Source organism: Thermobia domestica, chromosome 17 (genome assembly GCF_964235325.1).
Source record: "Thermobia domestica chromosome 17, izTheDome1.hap1.1, whole genome shotgun sequence".
NCBI classification, from domain to species: domain Eukaryota; kingdom Metazoa; phylum Arthropoda; class Insecta; order Zygentoma; family Lepismatidae; genus Thermobia; species Thermobia domestica.
The window spans coordinates 168,726,849-168,744,903 of NC_137470.1; the positions used below are offsets into that span (position 1 = coordinate 168,726,849).

The 18,055-nt window shown below is 37.6% G+C and overlaps 1 protein-coding gene across 1 annotated transcript in view; it reads left to right on the forward strand.

Annotated features, from left to right (window-relative positions):
* Positions 1-535: 535 nt before the first annotated feature.
* Positions 536-18,055, forward strand: part of LOC145674480 (frequenin-2) — a 991,919-nt gene continuing 974,399 nt past the window's right edge. The window contains exon 1 of the mRNA XM_081744595.1: positions 536-1,270. Coding sequence (XP_081600721.1) covers positions 1,207-1,270 — 64 coding nt within the window. The 5' untranslated portion in view covers positions 536-1,206. The remainder of the gene's footprint in view (positions 1,271-18,055) is intronic.

The window sequence follows — 18,055 nt, forward strand, 5'->3', positions numbered from 1 at the left end:
CAAATACAGTAGGGCCTATATATCGATTGAAACTCATTATAAAAATGAAATGAAAACTTACAGTTCAACGTCCCACGTTATGCCCTTTACGCTAAGGAGACGGATAATCAAAGCAAGTGAATGATGATAACAAAAATTGGTGGAATGAGATTGTGGAAGGAAACGGGAGTACTACGAGAAAACCTTTGGGCACGATGTTGTTCACCACAAACTTGCTTGGTCGGGGATCGAAACAGGGATTTCACTCACCACAGATAAGCGCTGGGCCACCGTGTACACCCCCCCCCCCAAAAAAAACTAATAATTAATAAACCTGGAACAACGCGAACGTTTCTTAAAACCAATTAATCGATTCACGCAAGCTTTCCCTTATTGGTGTATCTAAGATTAACGTTAATACTGCGAGGTACTTAGCAAAATATTCAGACGATGAATGGTAAGTGTTAGCAAGTTCATTTCAAAATAATATTTTTTTAGAAAGCGAACAGTTTCCAACCCTGCAGATTAAAGGCTTTCAGCTAGCAGCGAGCCAGCGGTGAGTCGTGTGTGCGATGCCTCACAGAAGCACGGTGTCGTTACATACTTGGCAGTTGAATGCGGTAACAGAGCGCTGCAAATCAGTTCGTTATTGAGAGAGAAGTGTTTTGTTATAAAACTTGTTTTGTTTCTTTTTGTTTCCGCCCTGATTCACGTGTAGTTGCCAAGTGTAAACAAAACATTCTTTTATGTTGTTCTTGCCGATAATTTACGCGGACTGTTGACGTAATAACCTTTTTTTTTCTTCACTGGGTGATTATAGGTTCTTCTACAGAAACGAGAAATGTCATGTTTCTTTTGACAACATGAACAGTGCTAAATAAAGCAGTTAATTCTCACTAAACTTTTTATATGGCTTAAAATATCGGAAAAGAGTGTGCTGCGAAGTATTTTGTTACTGAAAATAAACCAAAATGAGCCCCAGTTAGGGGGACAGTGTTATAATTTTTCACTAATTAAGTGTGAAGTATACATACAGTATATGCATGTGTGTTTTTATACAATAATTTTAACAACAATTTAACTACAGAGTGAATGTTTGTATTTGCTTGTCCGTGTGCTTATATATTCATAAATATAAAAGTTTAATAAAATTCTAATCCTAATCGCAGTGCTATTTTCAAACTAAAGGTAATTGTCTAATTTCTTGGAGCAAGATATCATCCAGCAATGGGTAAGAAGAATAGCAAGTTGAAACAAGAAACTATCGACCGATTGACGAAGGAAACCTACTGTAAGTACTAATTAGTTTGAAGTTAATTAACAAAGGTTTCGCCTTGTTACAATTAGTGCTGTTAGACGAGCGCGCAATTCTAGTGCCTTAAATTGCGTTGTAAAACTTAGAGCTTCCTTTGAAGAACAGTTTTTTTTAATGATATTTTGTCCGGAATAATGTTAGTTTTTTTTACTTAGGATTTGCTAGTATGAACCTAAAGAAACCTCGTTCAGAAAAAAACTTGCGTTCACAACTGTTTCGTAATTTGTCAACAGGGCGTTTAAGTATTTCTTTTCTTTCCGAAATTAAGATTAATAAGCATACATATTCAAGAGTATATATTTTTTAAAATATTTTTTGACAGTCTCCATTGAGAATCGAAGACAGGACTCTTCGAATACACAGTGATAACCGAAACTACTTCGGCAAATTATTTTTCTGATTAGAACAATTAGAATTTGCTTTTAGGACTTACAATTAAAATCATATATTTGTTTTTTCCTCTGAGTCTAGAATGCTGTAGTAATTGTTCTATGAGCACTACAGCTGTGAGGAGGGAATTTTGAAACAATCTTTGACCTTCCTACACTCTTCAACAGAGTTGCTCAGTAATTTATGTATAACTTGTTTGTTGTATCCTTAAAATTAGGCATAAATGTCTACAGAGTAGTTACGATTTTTGCAGTGTAATTAGGGGAGTCCTCGTACTGTTCGCTGTGGAGACCAAATTCCGATATCGTTCCCAGGCAGGTGGGCGTTCCTTGTTCGCATGGAAGTAGGAACCCAACTTCAAGCTAGTACCCTGCAGAGAACTGACGTATAAAATAATAGAAATGCGCTACTGTCAAGGTTTGGAACATCAGAAATGAAAACTCGCTTTGAACTATATTATTTCAAATGTCTGCAATTGATTAGTGTATTTATGGAAGGAACTAACTGGTACTTAATATCGAGAGATCTTTTCAATTCGTACTTATTTTCAGATAAGTGTGCCTGTACGAGTCTATAGTATTTTTTTTCTTTGCTTTACAAATCAAGAAATATCGTAGATTTACCTCTTTTCGGTTGTGGGGCCGCTGTGGCTCAGTGGTACACGTTCACCTCTGGTAAGCGGGGTCTCTGATTTGATCTCAGCTCGCGCCAAGTGGGTTTCATGGTGGACAAACACCGTATGCGTGGGTTTTCCCGAGGTTCTCTCGTTTTCTCCCGCTCATTTTTCATCATCATATCCTTTAGCCGACACAGGTTAAGCGTGTGACTTAAAACTTAACGATTTCAAAATTTTTTTTTCGGTTGTGTGTTGTAGTCTGAGGGGCTGTTTGTATTAATTAAAATAATTTATTATTCAAGAAGAAACTGGTGGCCCCGCGTATCGTAGTTACTAACCCTCTCGCCTTCTGTGCGAGCAGTTCCGGATTCGATTCCCGTTGGGGGCACTACCTTTTTCAAACCAGCCATCCAAAATTAAACTTTCCTGGGTTTGCATCTTTCACACCAGGCAAATGCCGGGGTAGTACCTATTTAAGTTCCCAGGCCGCTTTCTTCCTTCCCTTTCTTCGGATAGCGTACTCACCGAGGGACATCATCCTTCATACGTGACGGGCTAACATGGCAATAGATGCCGAAGGCCCAGAAATCTCAATCCTAAATCTTAAAAAAAAGACTTAAATCAATCTTAAATCCAACTGACATACGTTTTTTTCGTCAGTAGCTCATATGACTTGAGATTGAACCAAGAATTCCTTGTATTGAAAGAAAGTGCTTTCCCACTGAGTTTGCCCTCACCGCCGTTCTAGTGGCTAGCGCGCGCGCCTTTTGCGCACAGGGTCCCGGGTTTGATTCTCGACGAGAGTATCTTGAATATTAAATGCATTACGTTTGTGCATATTACACAAGGCGACCAGAATTTTCACTTGCGAAAACGGGACGCATACGAATCGGCTACGGAGGGAGGGAATATCTGAGTTGGGACTCAGCAGTGTTCTCAATTTACAAAATACACGAGTAAAAGTGATAGCACACCGTTTCTAACTTTACGTGCAGGCCTACCACACAACAAATAATGGTTCCCGATTGCAAGTTCTACCCACCAATTCTTTTAACTAGTTGAACACTCAGAATTCCCACTTGAACCACGAATGCTCAATTCCCATTTAAAAATTCAGAAGTACTAGACACGGCTGAACCTTGACAACGAGCATTGGTACGGAAGAGAGTAGAATTTGCATTGACGATTTTCATTTTGAATAATAATTACGGGACAACTAGGTCATTTTTACTTAAAACGGGACATTTAGCCGTCCCGTTCGAGAATCAGAAAAAAACGGGACAACGGTTGGAAAAAAGGGACTGTCCCGGCCAAAACGGGACGTCTGGTCACCTTATTGGTATTACACATAAAATTTTGGTATACGTCTCGTGTAGCCTTGGTGCTGAAAGGAACGCTAAACGCTAATACAACCATTGAGCAGTCCCTCTTTCATTGTATTATAAACGTCATGAGGAATTATTATTATTGTATGTTCTGAATTCAACGACGCAACTAGGTTAGTTGTCGCCCTGGGTAAGAACTCACTTTAGCGCCTTCCTTCGTGACCAACCAAACCAAAACGCTCCCCTACTTCACTTGATATTGGCATCACAAAGTAATTTTCCTATTCATCTTTTCTTCAAGTAGAAAAGCTTGATTTCAAAATTGCAGTATATAATTTAATTTTTAGTACTAGATAAAACACCAAACTAGTTAGTATTTGATTGCCAAATAATCTGAGAGCAACATGCTTGACATATTCTTATAGTCTTACGATAATAACTGTGTATTACAATGCTTTTTTTTTCTTAATTATATCGGGATGTGCATATATGTAGAACGAATCAACGGTCTTGTTGCTTTAGAATAGAATATTTAGTTATTACAAACAGTGAAGCTGTTGTCTCGGGTATTATACTCGGTCATTTTGCAAATATCTTAAATCGATGTAAGCTAAATAAAAACACAAAGAAGCTGAAACAAAAATTTAACTTTGCGCGCTATTTTGGTTTCAAAGATTTGTACAATGTCCTCAAAAGATAGTTTTGAAGTTAACATATGCTCTATGGATATAATCCAAAGGTTGGGGACTCGTTATTTTTCTATTAAATTTCAGTGGTATTTTAAAATGATTTTTAGATTGCTATAACTCCTTTCCTTGCCTGATAGTGAAAATAAGTATATGTCCAGTTTTGCGTCCTTCCCAAGCCGACGCCCGGGGCACAAGACCTGTTTGTCGCCCAGTTACATCACTGTGAATTTAACGTCACCATTTTGTTCTTTAGTATCGAGTAAGCATGACGTAGGGAATAGATAATATCCGAATCTCATGATTCACCATCGGGAATTGAACACCTGTCTCCTGCAGAAATAATGTTAAAAACGCTAAGAACTTATACGCGAGGAAGAAATGTTTAAGAAGAATAGAGTAACGTCATTTTCCCCTCAGTTTGGAATATTCAATTTTATTTATATTGCGTAATAAAGAGAAGTAGAGTACTGTTGTCTACGGTTGTACTCTCCCTTATTAAGATTGTGATGGAAAACATTGTAAAGTGTGTCCCGTAAAGAAGCCAACTTCTGAAATCCCCGCCATTTTTGTTCTAGTATGTTGACAGCACTGAACATTACACGATTTTCATCTGTTGTCTTTCTATAGTAGTGACCAAGGATGTTATAAAATAGAGGATCTTCCTATACAACAAAATCTTGAAGCCATACGTCACAGTTTTGCCACCCGTGCGCCACCCGTTTTGCCACTCCGCCCAATAAGATCGCAATGTTTTGAGCCAACATACATAGCGGAAACGAAAGTAGTGAATGAGACGATTTCGGAAACGAGAGTAGCCAATCAGAGGTGCCGCCGATGCTTGGTTGTTTGTTTGGCTTCATTGAGTTAATAGGATGAAGATACATATTGTCAACAATTTGACGAAGGGTCGTATCTAAGTGTTACTCAAAGTGTGGGTCGCGGACTGTTTGTAGATGGGTCGCGAGAAGTTTTCCTTTCAACTATGATTTTTTTTATGCAGAAACATATGCTGCGAAGTACTATTCAGGAAATGCAAATTGGAAGTGTTTGTTAATGAGGCGAAAAGTAAGGGGTTACACGGAGCACTGCCCTGTTAAACAATCAGTAGAGATGCTGGGATAGAATGGGAAAATAGTAGGTGAGTCAAAATCTGTCAGAGGGTAGGTCATTGCGTCGGAAGTAGTATTATCTCTGTGTTACCTTTGTATGGAAACATTTTAACCCTTTTTGCGCATGCGTACAGTTTCATATGGTATACTTATTGTGAAAGAAATTTACATTGCATTTGCTCGATAGGCACCGACTGATTTTCTCTAAACTAGTGCTATTCAAAGAAAGTACGTAATGCTAAAATAAGCATATTTCCAATTTTTATTGAATGATCGTAGTTGAAGACAATTTTGAAATTTCCCATGTTGATTTTTTTTTATGTGCAGTTTATCCCCCTTAAATGGTCTTTTGATTGGCATGCTGATTATCCTTTTATTGGATCTCTATTTGTCCCTCTTTTTAATTAACAAAACTTGAGTATTAATTTTAATAAGTTCATTTCAATTTATTTATTTAAACAGCTTCAGGAATACACAAATGGCTAACTGTGTCTATGGGTACGCGAAAAAAAAAATGTTCAATAGCACTGCTCTAAACGACTGGACCACTACATTCATAAATTTACATTACAATTTAGTTTGAAAGTGAGATATTTACAATAGGCATAAAAAAGAAACCAACTAAATTTGGATTTATTAAAATTTAAACTTCGATCTGTACGTTGTAATATTCGTGGTTGCTCGGGGTGTTCACATCCCCAAATAGATTTCATTTTAATCACTCTTGCGGACTGTTATTGGACGAAGTGGAATTAGAGATATCATTTACAAAATTTAACTGCTTTGAAATACACCACCATTTCCTAAAATGTCAATGTGAATTTCAATAAAAGTAAGTGAGCCACAAATACATTTTATTATTTAATGTGGGTCGCAGTAACGACAAGTTTAAGAACCACTGTCGTATCTCAAAATCTCACTTTTTTCAGATATAAAAAGGAAATAATAATTGTTACAAGGGGAAGTAAAAAAGTAAGGGGGCTTTTGAGAAAAGGTATATTTCGTCAACAATTTGATGAAGGGTTCTATCTCAAAATCTAACTTTTTCAGACATAAAGAAAGAAATAATAATTACGTAGACAGGAAAGCAGTTGCACATGTAATAACTCGTCACCTATTGCAGATAATTATGTGGAATTATTGATCAATGATTGCATATTTAACTTTTTCCTCCTGTGTTGTATTATATTTTTTTTTCTTTATGTCGGAAAAAGTGAGATATTGAGATACGACCCTTCGTCAAATTGTTGACGGTATGGACAGATCCTATATTTTATAACATCATTGGTAGTGACGCAGCACGAAATAGCGCATGATCGTTATCTGTTTTCTCGATCAGATTTACAGCAAGATTATCACTCAAGATGGTGAGGACGCGCCGAGGGCTTTAATATCCACAACCGAGCCGGTTTTCTCGAATTTAGTAATCACTGTCGACGTATCCAGTGCATTACGTTGACCAAACATTTCACAGAGTTTACGAACAGTCTCAGCATAACATTCACCACATTTGTAGTAAGTTTTCTCTACGAAACACGCTGTTCCGTCGTGAAGCGTTCCATTGCTACCCGCAGAGAAAACAGGTGACGATCATGCGCTATTCCAAGGATGTTATAAAATAGAGAATCTGCCCATACATCAAAATCGTGAAGCCATACGTCACAGCTTCGCCACACCTACTCTGCCCACTCGCGCCACTAAGATCGTAATGTTTCGAGCCAACACTCGTGGCGGGAACGAAAATAGCCAATCAGATGTGCCGGCTCAGACGATGCTCGGTTGTTTTTTGGCTTCATTGCGTGCAAATGATGAAGATAGGTATGGGTAGATCCTCTATTTTATAACATCCTTGCGCTATTCGGTGCTCCGTGACTACTAACCACAAAAGCAACAGATGAAAATCGTGTAACGCTTAGTGTTGCCAACTTACTAAAACAGAAATGGCGGTCATTTCAAAAGTTTTATTCTTTGAGACACACTTTATTACAAGTAACGTGTGTGTAACTATTAAGAGAAGATGGAATAAATACAATCTGCTACTTAGCATTTCTTTAAATGTATGCAGTAAACAAATAAATAAACAGCATATTTCAGCAGAATAAAAGGTACCAACTGTTCTCGACAACGAATAATATACTTATAATGCCATAAAAATGGGTATTTCCGAAAACGAAACAACCAAATACGCATTGTAACTTCAACTTAAACAGGTAATTTTGTTTAGTTTAATTTGTTAATCGAGGGAAAAAAATAAAGTCAAGAAATTTGAGGCTGTATGTCATTAACCATGGTAGCGTTACATTGAAAAGCTTGTTTGTGATATGGTTTAGTATCAGCTTCATCTTAATTAATTGCATGATTACTGTACAGCAGCAATTATAAATTTACGAAAAAAATAGCTTTTTTCTGCTTTCTCAAAATTTACGCATAACGATTTATAATGAAATATTCTAGAATGCTGGCCCACACATGCAGCTGAAGGTGAGTTAGTGTAGCCAGGCAGGTTCCTTTCGTTATCGAAACTCAATACGCAAATTCACTCACATCGTATATCCGTGAGTTACCTCGTGGTACTCCCGTTAACTCACGCATTCTCATTCCACCATTTCTTCCGTCATAATTCACTTGCCTAAATCATCTGTCTTCCTTATTCTAACAGGCATAATCGTATGACGTTAAACTGAAAAATTTCATTTGATTTAATTTCAATTCACTTAGAGTGCCGAGTGCGACAGCGGTCGAGGGCGGGTTAGTAGTTTGGTTTATTATTATTTCTTTTTCACATTACAAGTCAGTTGGGATGCGTTCCAATGTTATACAGGGTGTTTCAAAACAACACCGAGATAAGACAAAAAGTATAGACGAACGCAGGTGCACAAATGTTTCCTTTCGGAGTTATAGGCTACCGAAAATATGAAAAATTGAAATTTAAAGGTCCATAGCTCCAAAAGTATGGAACCTACCGTAGTCGGGCCAAGACTTCACTTAGGAACTAATATGTGCCCTACCCAAATATCCATGTTTCAGAATGTTAATGTACTCACGCAAGTTTTGTTTTATATATAGAGGGAGTTTGGCTACGGGTATTTAATTTGAAGTATATACCAACTATCTCTATAAAAATTGTTGCTGAAGTACCACAGGATTCTTAAGCTTAGAAATTTGGATAGGGCACATAGTGGTTTCTAAGTGAAGTCTTGACTCGACTACGGTAAGTCCCATAGTTTTGGTGCTATGAGTCTTTAAAGTTCAGTTTTTCATGTTTTCGACAACCTATAACTCCGAAAGGAAATATTTGTGCACACAGGTTGGTCTCATGTCTTCACTGTTCGCCTTTTCCCGTTTTGCCTTATGATTTTTATCACACGAAACGTCAATCAAGAATTGGTACTTAATGATTTGGTATGATAAAGCAAAACGGGAATTCCCGTTTTGCCTTACAAGAGTTTTCATGTATTTGTAGCCCTGCTTAAGCAAAAATACAGTTTGCTTCGAATCTGCTGCCACTCTCTTAAATTAACGTTTTCATTTTTCTCTTTACTGGATTTTTTTTTTCGTTATATATAAAGACAGTAGAATCACTTTTAACACTCTCCACCTTATATTACTTTTTTCTTTTAACCTCAACAAAAATTTATTCTGTCTACAGAAATAGAATTGCAATTCATCAAAAACAACTGAACTCGGATCAGGAGTGCAGAAAAGTTTTGAAAAGTAAACAAAAAATAATAATAATCGCCGACGCTCACTACTTATCTGTAAAGAAAAAGGACAAATTAAAATGAAAGTTCTCATAATCATGTTTCGTTTATTGCATGATGAAAACACTTTTTGCAGAAACTCCGACTCACAAAACTTCCCAGCCATCAAACAATCTGAGCCCAATGTCCATTCGTGTGCAAAAAAGCAAAAGTGTATGACTATACTTAGGTAGGAAAAGAAAAGAGAATAATCTCGTCCACATCCCAAAGGGAGGATAGTTTTATTTGGTAAAGTTAACATTTAAAAAGAAATGGGAGCAACAATGAAATTTCAATAGCGATATATACAGGGGTAGTAAGGAAGAAGAATGGGGCTGGACCCAAACCGTATTCTGCCAAATGGGGTTCGCTTCTTATATGTTTGTTACAACCAAGGATGTGAACAGGAATTCATTTCGGAGAGGGGGGAAGGTGTCCAAGTTCAATATGAGGACAAATTATATTAACTTTGTAATGCCACCCTTAAAATTAGACAAAATTTACTGAAAAGTCAGGATTTTGGGGAAGGGAGTTCTGACCCCCCAGGACTCACCCTCTGCCTACAGTAAATGAAGAAATGTCGTTATATAAAATTAAGCTTTTTAAAAAGAATTGAACAATGCTAATACGTTAAAATAATTTTAAAATTGTTTATCATCCACTGTGATATTCTTATTTGTTTAACTGGATGCACAGTTTCGAATTTATTGTTATACTACATATTGTATAATAGTGTCTGAGTTTAATCTTTTATTTTCTTCGAGATTTTTTTCTTTTTCTTCCATAAAAACGCAAAGTCAAACTAATTGGTTTTCATAAATGATTTTTGATTCCTTGTTAATAATTTATAGGTATACTTTGTACAACATATTATTCTAAACTCACGTACTGAGAAGACCAAAGCCTCAATAAAGCAGCATACCTAACACATAAATGTATACGAATAACGAGTAATAAGTATCTCCAATAATTGTCGAAAATACTTATTCTTCTTGTAGAATGATTGGTATTATTATTATTATACTTTAACCATATTTTATACATTGTAACCAAAGAAAGCCTTCTCTGATTTTTAAATATAGTATGCATGAAACAATTTTAAACAATTTAGCACTAGAATATGTTGAAAGCATCTGTATAGCATTAGCAACTAAAATTAAATTTTCAAACAAAATATTTTTCATAGAAATATATACTTTATTCTTTATCATGTTGGCGATTGCCGTCTAACCCTGGCGATTGCCCAGATATAAATTACAGAAAGGCATAAGAATTAACGTTTATATTCATGCAATTAGATTATTTGTATGCATTTGCAGCGATAAAGAAGCGGGGGGGGGGGGAGTTGAGAATTTTTGGGTAACGTGGTTTTCTGTCAGATGATTGGTTGTTAAGAGCCAATCAGGGAACAACTTTCCGATTTGATGTCTCATTTAAAGATCTGTACATTGCTCAAGTAGTTTCACACAATCTGATTAATAGAAGTTCCTGATCAGTACTGAGTTCGTCACTGGAAAGTGTGTAAGTTTTTAAGCGTGTAAAATGACTTTGTTTCATTACGTCGAAACGAAGGGAAAAGTTATGATATTGCGGTTAAACTATCGTCGTGAGTCAAAATCATACTGAAAGTGGAGTGAAAGGTGTAACACTGTTGTTCTAATTTGTGATGAATTTAAATCTTCATCTGGTGAACACACGCATCCTCCGAGAAATCAGCAGATGCAATTTTTAATGCAATACTTAGATGCAATACTTACTCTAATGATGCTGTTGCTCATTGTATACATATGGAAGATAAACAGCATCTTGTATACATGTTCTGTACGTCTTATAGTTAATGTACTTATTTTGTTTAGGTTAATTTTACTAGTACTGATCTCTCTCTTTTTTTTTCAAATATATATTTTTTTCAAATAAAAGAAATATATGAATAAACAAATCAAATCAAATGAATGTATTTGCAAGCCTACCAACATAAAGTTCGTAAGGCGAAACGGGAAGATGCACATCGAGATTACCCGTTCCGCCTTACATCAAGATGGATAGTGATAAGAGGTTTTAAATGCAAATTTCATTGCTAGAGGTCATAAGGCGAAACGGGAAAAAGCGAACACTGCAGGAATCGGTTGGTCTATATTTTTTGTTTTATCTTGGTGTCAGGAATCACCTCCCAAACGTTGTCGGTGTTGTTTTGGAACACCCTGTAGATTTATACTTATTTAAATAATTTTGTTCTGTTACATTAGATATGTCCGTTGGTATACGTCTTGTGTTTTGATTTTTGTTTTTAAAATTAAGCCTAATATTAGTCTAGAATTCGTCAGTTTCGACCTTTGGCTTATCAATCATATATTTGGGACATTAAACTAAATAATTCATTTTACATTTTGTAAAATATTCTATCTTTCAGTTTAAATTCTTGGATAATAAGTTGTGAATTTGAGTAATGTCAACCAGCTTTCGTTATATGCTGTAGACGTAGATTTAATGGTCGAGAATCATTGTCCAAAAATAAAAAAAATAAAAAAAGAAAAAAGAAAGAAAGAAAAAGAATGAGAAAAATCCTTTCAGACAGTAAACAAACCCATCTAAAAGTGAACAGGAGAAGCAAAATACGTGCTGACTAGTGAATATCGTACTTCCGGAACCGACAACGTTTATAATAACTAGCTGCAAGTACCCATAGTTGTCGACTTTTAATTCAGAATATTGATTTGAAAAAAAGAAAAAAAAAAAGTTCTACTCGATTTTGCTCTGTTTATCCTCTGATGTTATGTAAGCCCGCACAGCCATGACGTAATGAGGTTTACATACACGCAAGTCGTTCTTAGAAATCGCGAGGAATGTGTATACATTTTTTGCATACATTTTCATCTCTTTCCAAATCTCCGACGCCTTTCACCTGAGTCGAAATTCGAAAAAAAAAATCTAAATACTATGCAAAAAATGAAATCTTTAAGCTTAACGTCCCACGGTTATGCCGGTTAGGCCAAAGGAGACTGTGAGAAATGAGTGAAAAGGTTGAAATTAGAAAGTGGGAGGAAACGGGAGAACCCCGAGAAACCCACGAACACGGTGTTTGTCCACCACAAAGTCCACATGGCCCGAGCTGGGATCGAACCAGGGATCCCAAGCACCAGAGGTGAACGCTCTACCAGTGAGCCACCGCGATATAATAGAAAGACTCAGGAAGAAGTGTAAGATAAAATTTTCATGCTACAGCAATCATTTCCGTGTTAAACAAGTACAGTTTTGTTGAGAAGGTGCACAAAGACACGTTTGTTAGGAAGTTTTGGGGGGTTCGTATCCGGAGGATCCCCGCTGGTGAATCCCTGCTCCTCAGCCATCGTGCTTTATTATTCTACAATACTAGATATATAGTTGATTCCTTTTAAAATCACTTATGCGTTTATTTTCGATGGGAATGTACCATTATAAATTTACTATTACATAATTATCATGTTAGCATGAGCAATTGTGTTCAACTACTATGCTAGTTTAGTTGTTTATCCATCCTCTAACACGGACGGAATCATGTAATTAGTAATTTAGTATTTGCACATGATAATGATTTGCTGTTTGTTTAGCGTGAGACGTCATTATTGAACCATCACATACATTAAACAGGGTCATTACTCATATTATTCATGTGTAATAAAATAAATAAAAAAATGAAATGAAATCTTTGAGTTTACGTCCCAGGGTTATGACGGTTAGGCTAAAGGAGACGATGATGATGAGTAATGAATGAAATGGTAGAATGAAGAAAGTGGGAGGAAACGGGAGAACCCCGAGGAAACCCACGCACACGGTGTTTGTCCACCACAATGTTCACTTGGCGGGGGCGCGGATCGAACCCGGGACCCCAAGCACCAGAGGTGAACGCTGTACCACTGAGCCACCACTGCCCCAATTTATAATAATAATAATAATAATAATAATAATAATAATAATACGTTCTTGTATATTGATTTGTGAAACCTTGTATTTACAACATATCAAAATGTGTAGACAGCGTGGAGTTTTCTTTGTACGGTTCAATAATTTTATTTCTTCTTTTTCTTCTTCTTCTTTTTTACGAAGTAAAGAACATATTTTCAGCTTAGTAAGTGTGTAACTGAAATTGAGTAGACACGCATTGGTGATCTTACACACATGAATTGTACGGTTGAGGAAACACAAAGGCAGAATGTGATTTTGCTGAGGAGGCCAATGATAATAAAGAGTTGTAGACGGCCTTTGCTTTTTTTAAACTTTCGGGTAACAATAAGGGAAAAGATAGCACCATCATCATCATTCTACATATTCTGAAAAAATGAAATGAAATCTTTGAGTTTTACGTCCTACGGCTATGCCGGTTAGGCTAAAGGATACGGTGATGATCAGTAATGAATGAAATGGTGGAATGAAGAAAGTGGGAGGAAACGGGAGAACCCCAAGAAAACCAACGCACACGGTGTTTGTCCACCACAATGTTCACTTGGCGGGGGCTGGAATCGAACTCGGGACCCCAAGCATCAGAGGTGACGCTCTACCACTGAGCCACCGCTCTACATATTCTGGTATTATTGGCAGGTTACTTGTTGCAATTGAGAAGCTTCCATACTCCACGGTCTTCTGCTAACCTCTTCGTCTTCATGAACGATTTTTCTCTTTTGATATCGTCCATCAATTGTAGTCTTCTTCTCCACTTCCTATCTTTCCTGCCACTATACCCTCTAACGTGCCCCCTCATGATACAGTTCCTTCTTAGCTAATGTCCCAACCTGTTTCTCTTCATTTTCTTAATCTATATTATCTAATACAAATAAGAGTTTGTTTGTCTGTGTGTCTGCCTGTGTGCGGACTGGGGAGCAGACGAGTAGACCAATATTTACCGAATTTTGTTCACCGGTACCTTGGTTCAGGCTCCAGAACAAGACAAATCGGTTCTTTTCAAAATTCGAACTAAGGGGTCTCAATGAGGCATTTACCGAGACATGTAAAAGTAGTAGAAAATGATCGATATCAGTGTCGAATTCATTGTTTTCACGGTCGCTGAGATCAATGGTGAAACTCCAATCGCATTCACCTCATTCTGCTGCGGGCCGGGGGTCACCGGCAGGTATACCGAGACATCTAAAAATAATTCAAAATGTCCGACATTAGTGCCAAATCCATAGTTTTCGCTGTCGCTGAGATCAATGGTGACACTTCCATTAGCGATGACTTTCATATTAAGCTACAATTGTACGCGGGCCGGGAGTCAGCGGGGGGGGGGGGTACCGAGACATGTAAAAATAATAATCCAAAATGATCGATATTAGTATCAAATCATAGTTTTTGCGGTCGCTGAGATGAATGGTGATATTCGCACAGGCGTTGACTTCCGAATACAATCCCCATGCGAAGAATGGATATTTCAGCTAGTCTTAACTACCGGTATATATAAAACTGACGAACTGACATAAATAAAAGGGGTACTTCCGTTTGACGTGGGTTCGATTTGCGCTGGAGCCACTTAGTCGAAAACGTGTAAAACGCTTTTTCAGGCCAGCCACCCTGAATGTTTTCCTTGGTTTTCCTCATTCACACCAGACAAATGCCGGGGTGGTACCTAACTTATAGGTCCCAGGCTGCTTCCTTCCCTCCCCAATCCTTTCTTCCTTCCCTTTCCCCGGATAGTGTGCTCGCCGACGGACGTCATCCCTCAAAACGTGACGGGCTAAATAGCCATAGATGCTGAAAGCCCAGAAATCAAAATCCTAATCCGTTTGACGTGGAAAGTTGAAATTTGGCATAATTGTAGCTTTACGGGACTAACTCACAGGAAAATTGCCAAAAGTGAATATTTTTAATTTTTAGGGGGTCTAAAAGGGAGATGAAGAAATTCCATATTTTATTTAAATGGGCCTTTTTTTGGACCTATAATCTCATATTTTAGGTACTTAGAATTAAAACACAAACTTCCGTCATGATTAGAATGATGAAATTTGGCATGATTGTAGTCTTCCGGAACTAGCCGACAGAAAAATTGCCAAAAATGAATATTTTTAATTTTCAAGGTTCTAAAGGGGAATGAAAAAAAAATCCCCATGTTATTTAAATAGGCATTTTGTTGGGATACAAAATATTATCTTTTAGATAGTTGAAATAGGAAAAGAAACTTGAAATTCGGGAGAATTGTGGGTTTAAGAGGGGTGTGGGGGTGAAGCCCCCAGCTGGTCAAATTCAAGAAATATGAAGAGCAAATACACGAAATTCACTGTTGCAAAGCCTGAAACGTAAGAAATGCGAGGCCGTATGCCGAGCAATCGCGAGGATCTGGGGGCCGAGCCCCCAGCTAGCCAAAGGCTAGTAAACAATAAAATTGAAAATTACTATGTTTGTGACTCTTAAACTCTTGAACCACCCGACCGATGTAGATAAAATTTTCAACATACATAAGGTTTGGACCTGGAATGTTTTTTATTATATCATTGTGACGGTGTAACTTAGAGGAGGAGGATATTTTTTAAATTAATCGAAAATGGCCAATATTAGTGTCGAATCCATAGTTTTCGGGGTCGCTAAGAACAACAATCACATTTCCACCCTGCATGGGGGACATATATAAAAATAATCGAAAATGGCTGATACCAGAGACCGCTTCAGTAAGAGTAAAAAGTGCCTGACTAGCGGAACATGTTAGGCTACTAATTTTTCTTATTTTAAACCAGTGAAATGGCTAATAGACGCTAGTGATGAGCAAATGCAACCAAAATGTATACGTAATATAGGAAACCACGTATATTAAAAACATAAATACCAGACGAAATATAGCAACTATGGAGATGCCCGCCCTAGAAAACTTTCTTTGGGTGCCCCTGCTCTTTTGCTATATTTATCCCAGGACGAGCCGACACACTTTACCAGCTCGAAGGTCAAGTGTTTAATTTTACTCCAAATAACACACACCTATAGAATAGTCTCTGATTTCTCGGTAAGTAATCCTCATTGTTTAAAAACGCAGAAATGCATCGAAGATCTAATAAAGCACCAATGACACATTTCTTTGTGTACAACAAGCTATGGTTAGAATGACACTTGTGTGGCTTGGAAACTAAGAATAACTACAGAAAACGCGAACAACCGGTTCAGAAATCGACATAATGTAGCTATATGTTCACACACATTGCATAAATTAATGGGAACACGTTCACTCCAGCGGCATTTTTACTGAAGCCAAAAAATTCTAGTGAAACATGTAATGATTTTTCTCCTTCCTTTTTACATTATATAAAAAAATCAAATGGTACCGGTACTTGTGCAAAACTCTTGCGCAAGAGTCTTGGTCTTGGTCTTGCAGGTATGGTCTTGGTCTTGGTGTTGCATGCAAGACTCTTGCGCAAGAGTCTTGGTCTTGGTCTTGCAGGTACGGTCTTGGTCTTGGTCTTGTATGCAAGACTCTTGCGCAAGAGTCTTGGTCTTGCATGCAAGACTCTTGCGCAAGAGTCTTGGTCTTGGTTTTGAAGGTATGGTCTTGGTCTTGGTCTTGCATGCAAGACTCTTGGGCAAACTGCAAGACCAAGACTCGTGCGCTCATCACTAATTTCTAGTATTTCATAAATTCAAGTTTGATTAGCAAACTTTTATCATGCTTAGGGTGCTTTTCCATGGAAAATCACGATAAGGTATTTACTTTTGAGGGTTAAGATTAAATAACCTAGCGTACAAATTGTTAGAATTTAAAAATGAATAACATAAATAAATTCTTGTTATATCAATTGGGTATTAAACAAAAAAAAAAAATCAAAGTAGTACACGTACAGCAGACTAGGGGAGGATCCAGGACGGACTTTTAGTGAGGGGGGGGGTCGGTGGGCTGTAATACTGCTACTTAGAGCTATTTTTAAGAGCTCCAAACTATAGGATGAGTTTTATTTATATAAAAAATAAGAAAGTTTCCTCTTCTGGATCCGTCCCTGCAGCAGACAACAATAAATGCTACAGAAGAGAGTTGAAAAGTTGATTGCAACCACGAAGATGCTGGAGCAACTGACCCCAAATGGAAGACTCAAGTACAATTTTCTGCCTTATCAATTATCTCTGATTGTTAGAATTCAAGTTTGAGCTTCCATTTAACACCGAGGCTATATTACACCGTGGACCTACTGCTTAACGTCGATCCGAACCACACAAAATTCTGGAGAATATTATAAAATCGTGTGTAAAGTGTAAAATTTGGTCTCGATACGTTGAACGGCATGGCCTATAGGCGAGTGTGTATGCATCGGAAAGAACGAACGAACGGATGAGTTGGACAGACATCCATAAATATCTTTTTCGACATGGGGGCTATGAAAGGTGTAAATTTATTGATATCTCGAACTCTATTATTTTCACGAATTCCATACTGTTTTCCTTCCTACCGACGAGGCTTGAAAGTAAAAATATAGGGTTAGCCTATTCATCGGGTTTCATTTTTTTTAAATTACAAGTGTATACCGTATAAAGGCGGGTGATAGACAAAAATATAGAAAGATAGAAACACTCACTAAGTTCAAAAAGCGCACCTCATGGCTCGCGTGCACGCTAGATGGCAGACCTGTGACAGCACTATACAAAATGGCGCCAACACAGGAAAAGAGATTTTGTGTGCGAAGTGTTCGTCGGTTGCGGGCGTTCAGCGTGCAGTCGTACGCAACTAAGTAAAAGCTGCACGGGGGTGGTCAGCAGAGCATTTTGCGTTGATTTCGCCAGTTTCGTGATATTGGTTGTCCATGTAAAGGGAAAAGCACGGGCGGACCGCATGTCACAGAGGAAATCGTGGAGCGCGTGAGACAGAGCTTTGTGCGCAGCCCACAAAAATCAACCATTCGTGGAAGACGCAGAAAACAGTGTGGAATGTTTCGTGGTGGCTTTGACATTTCA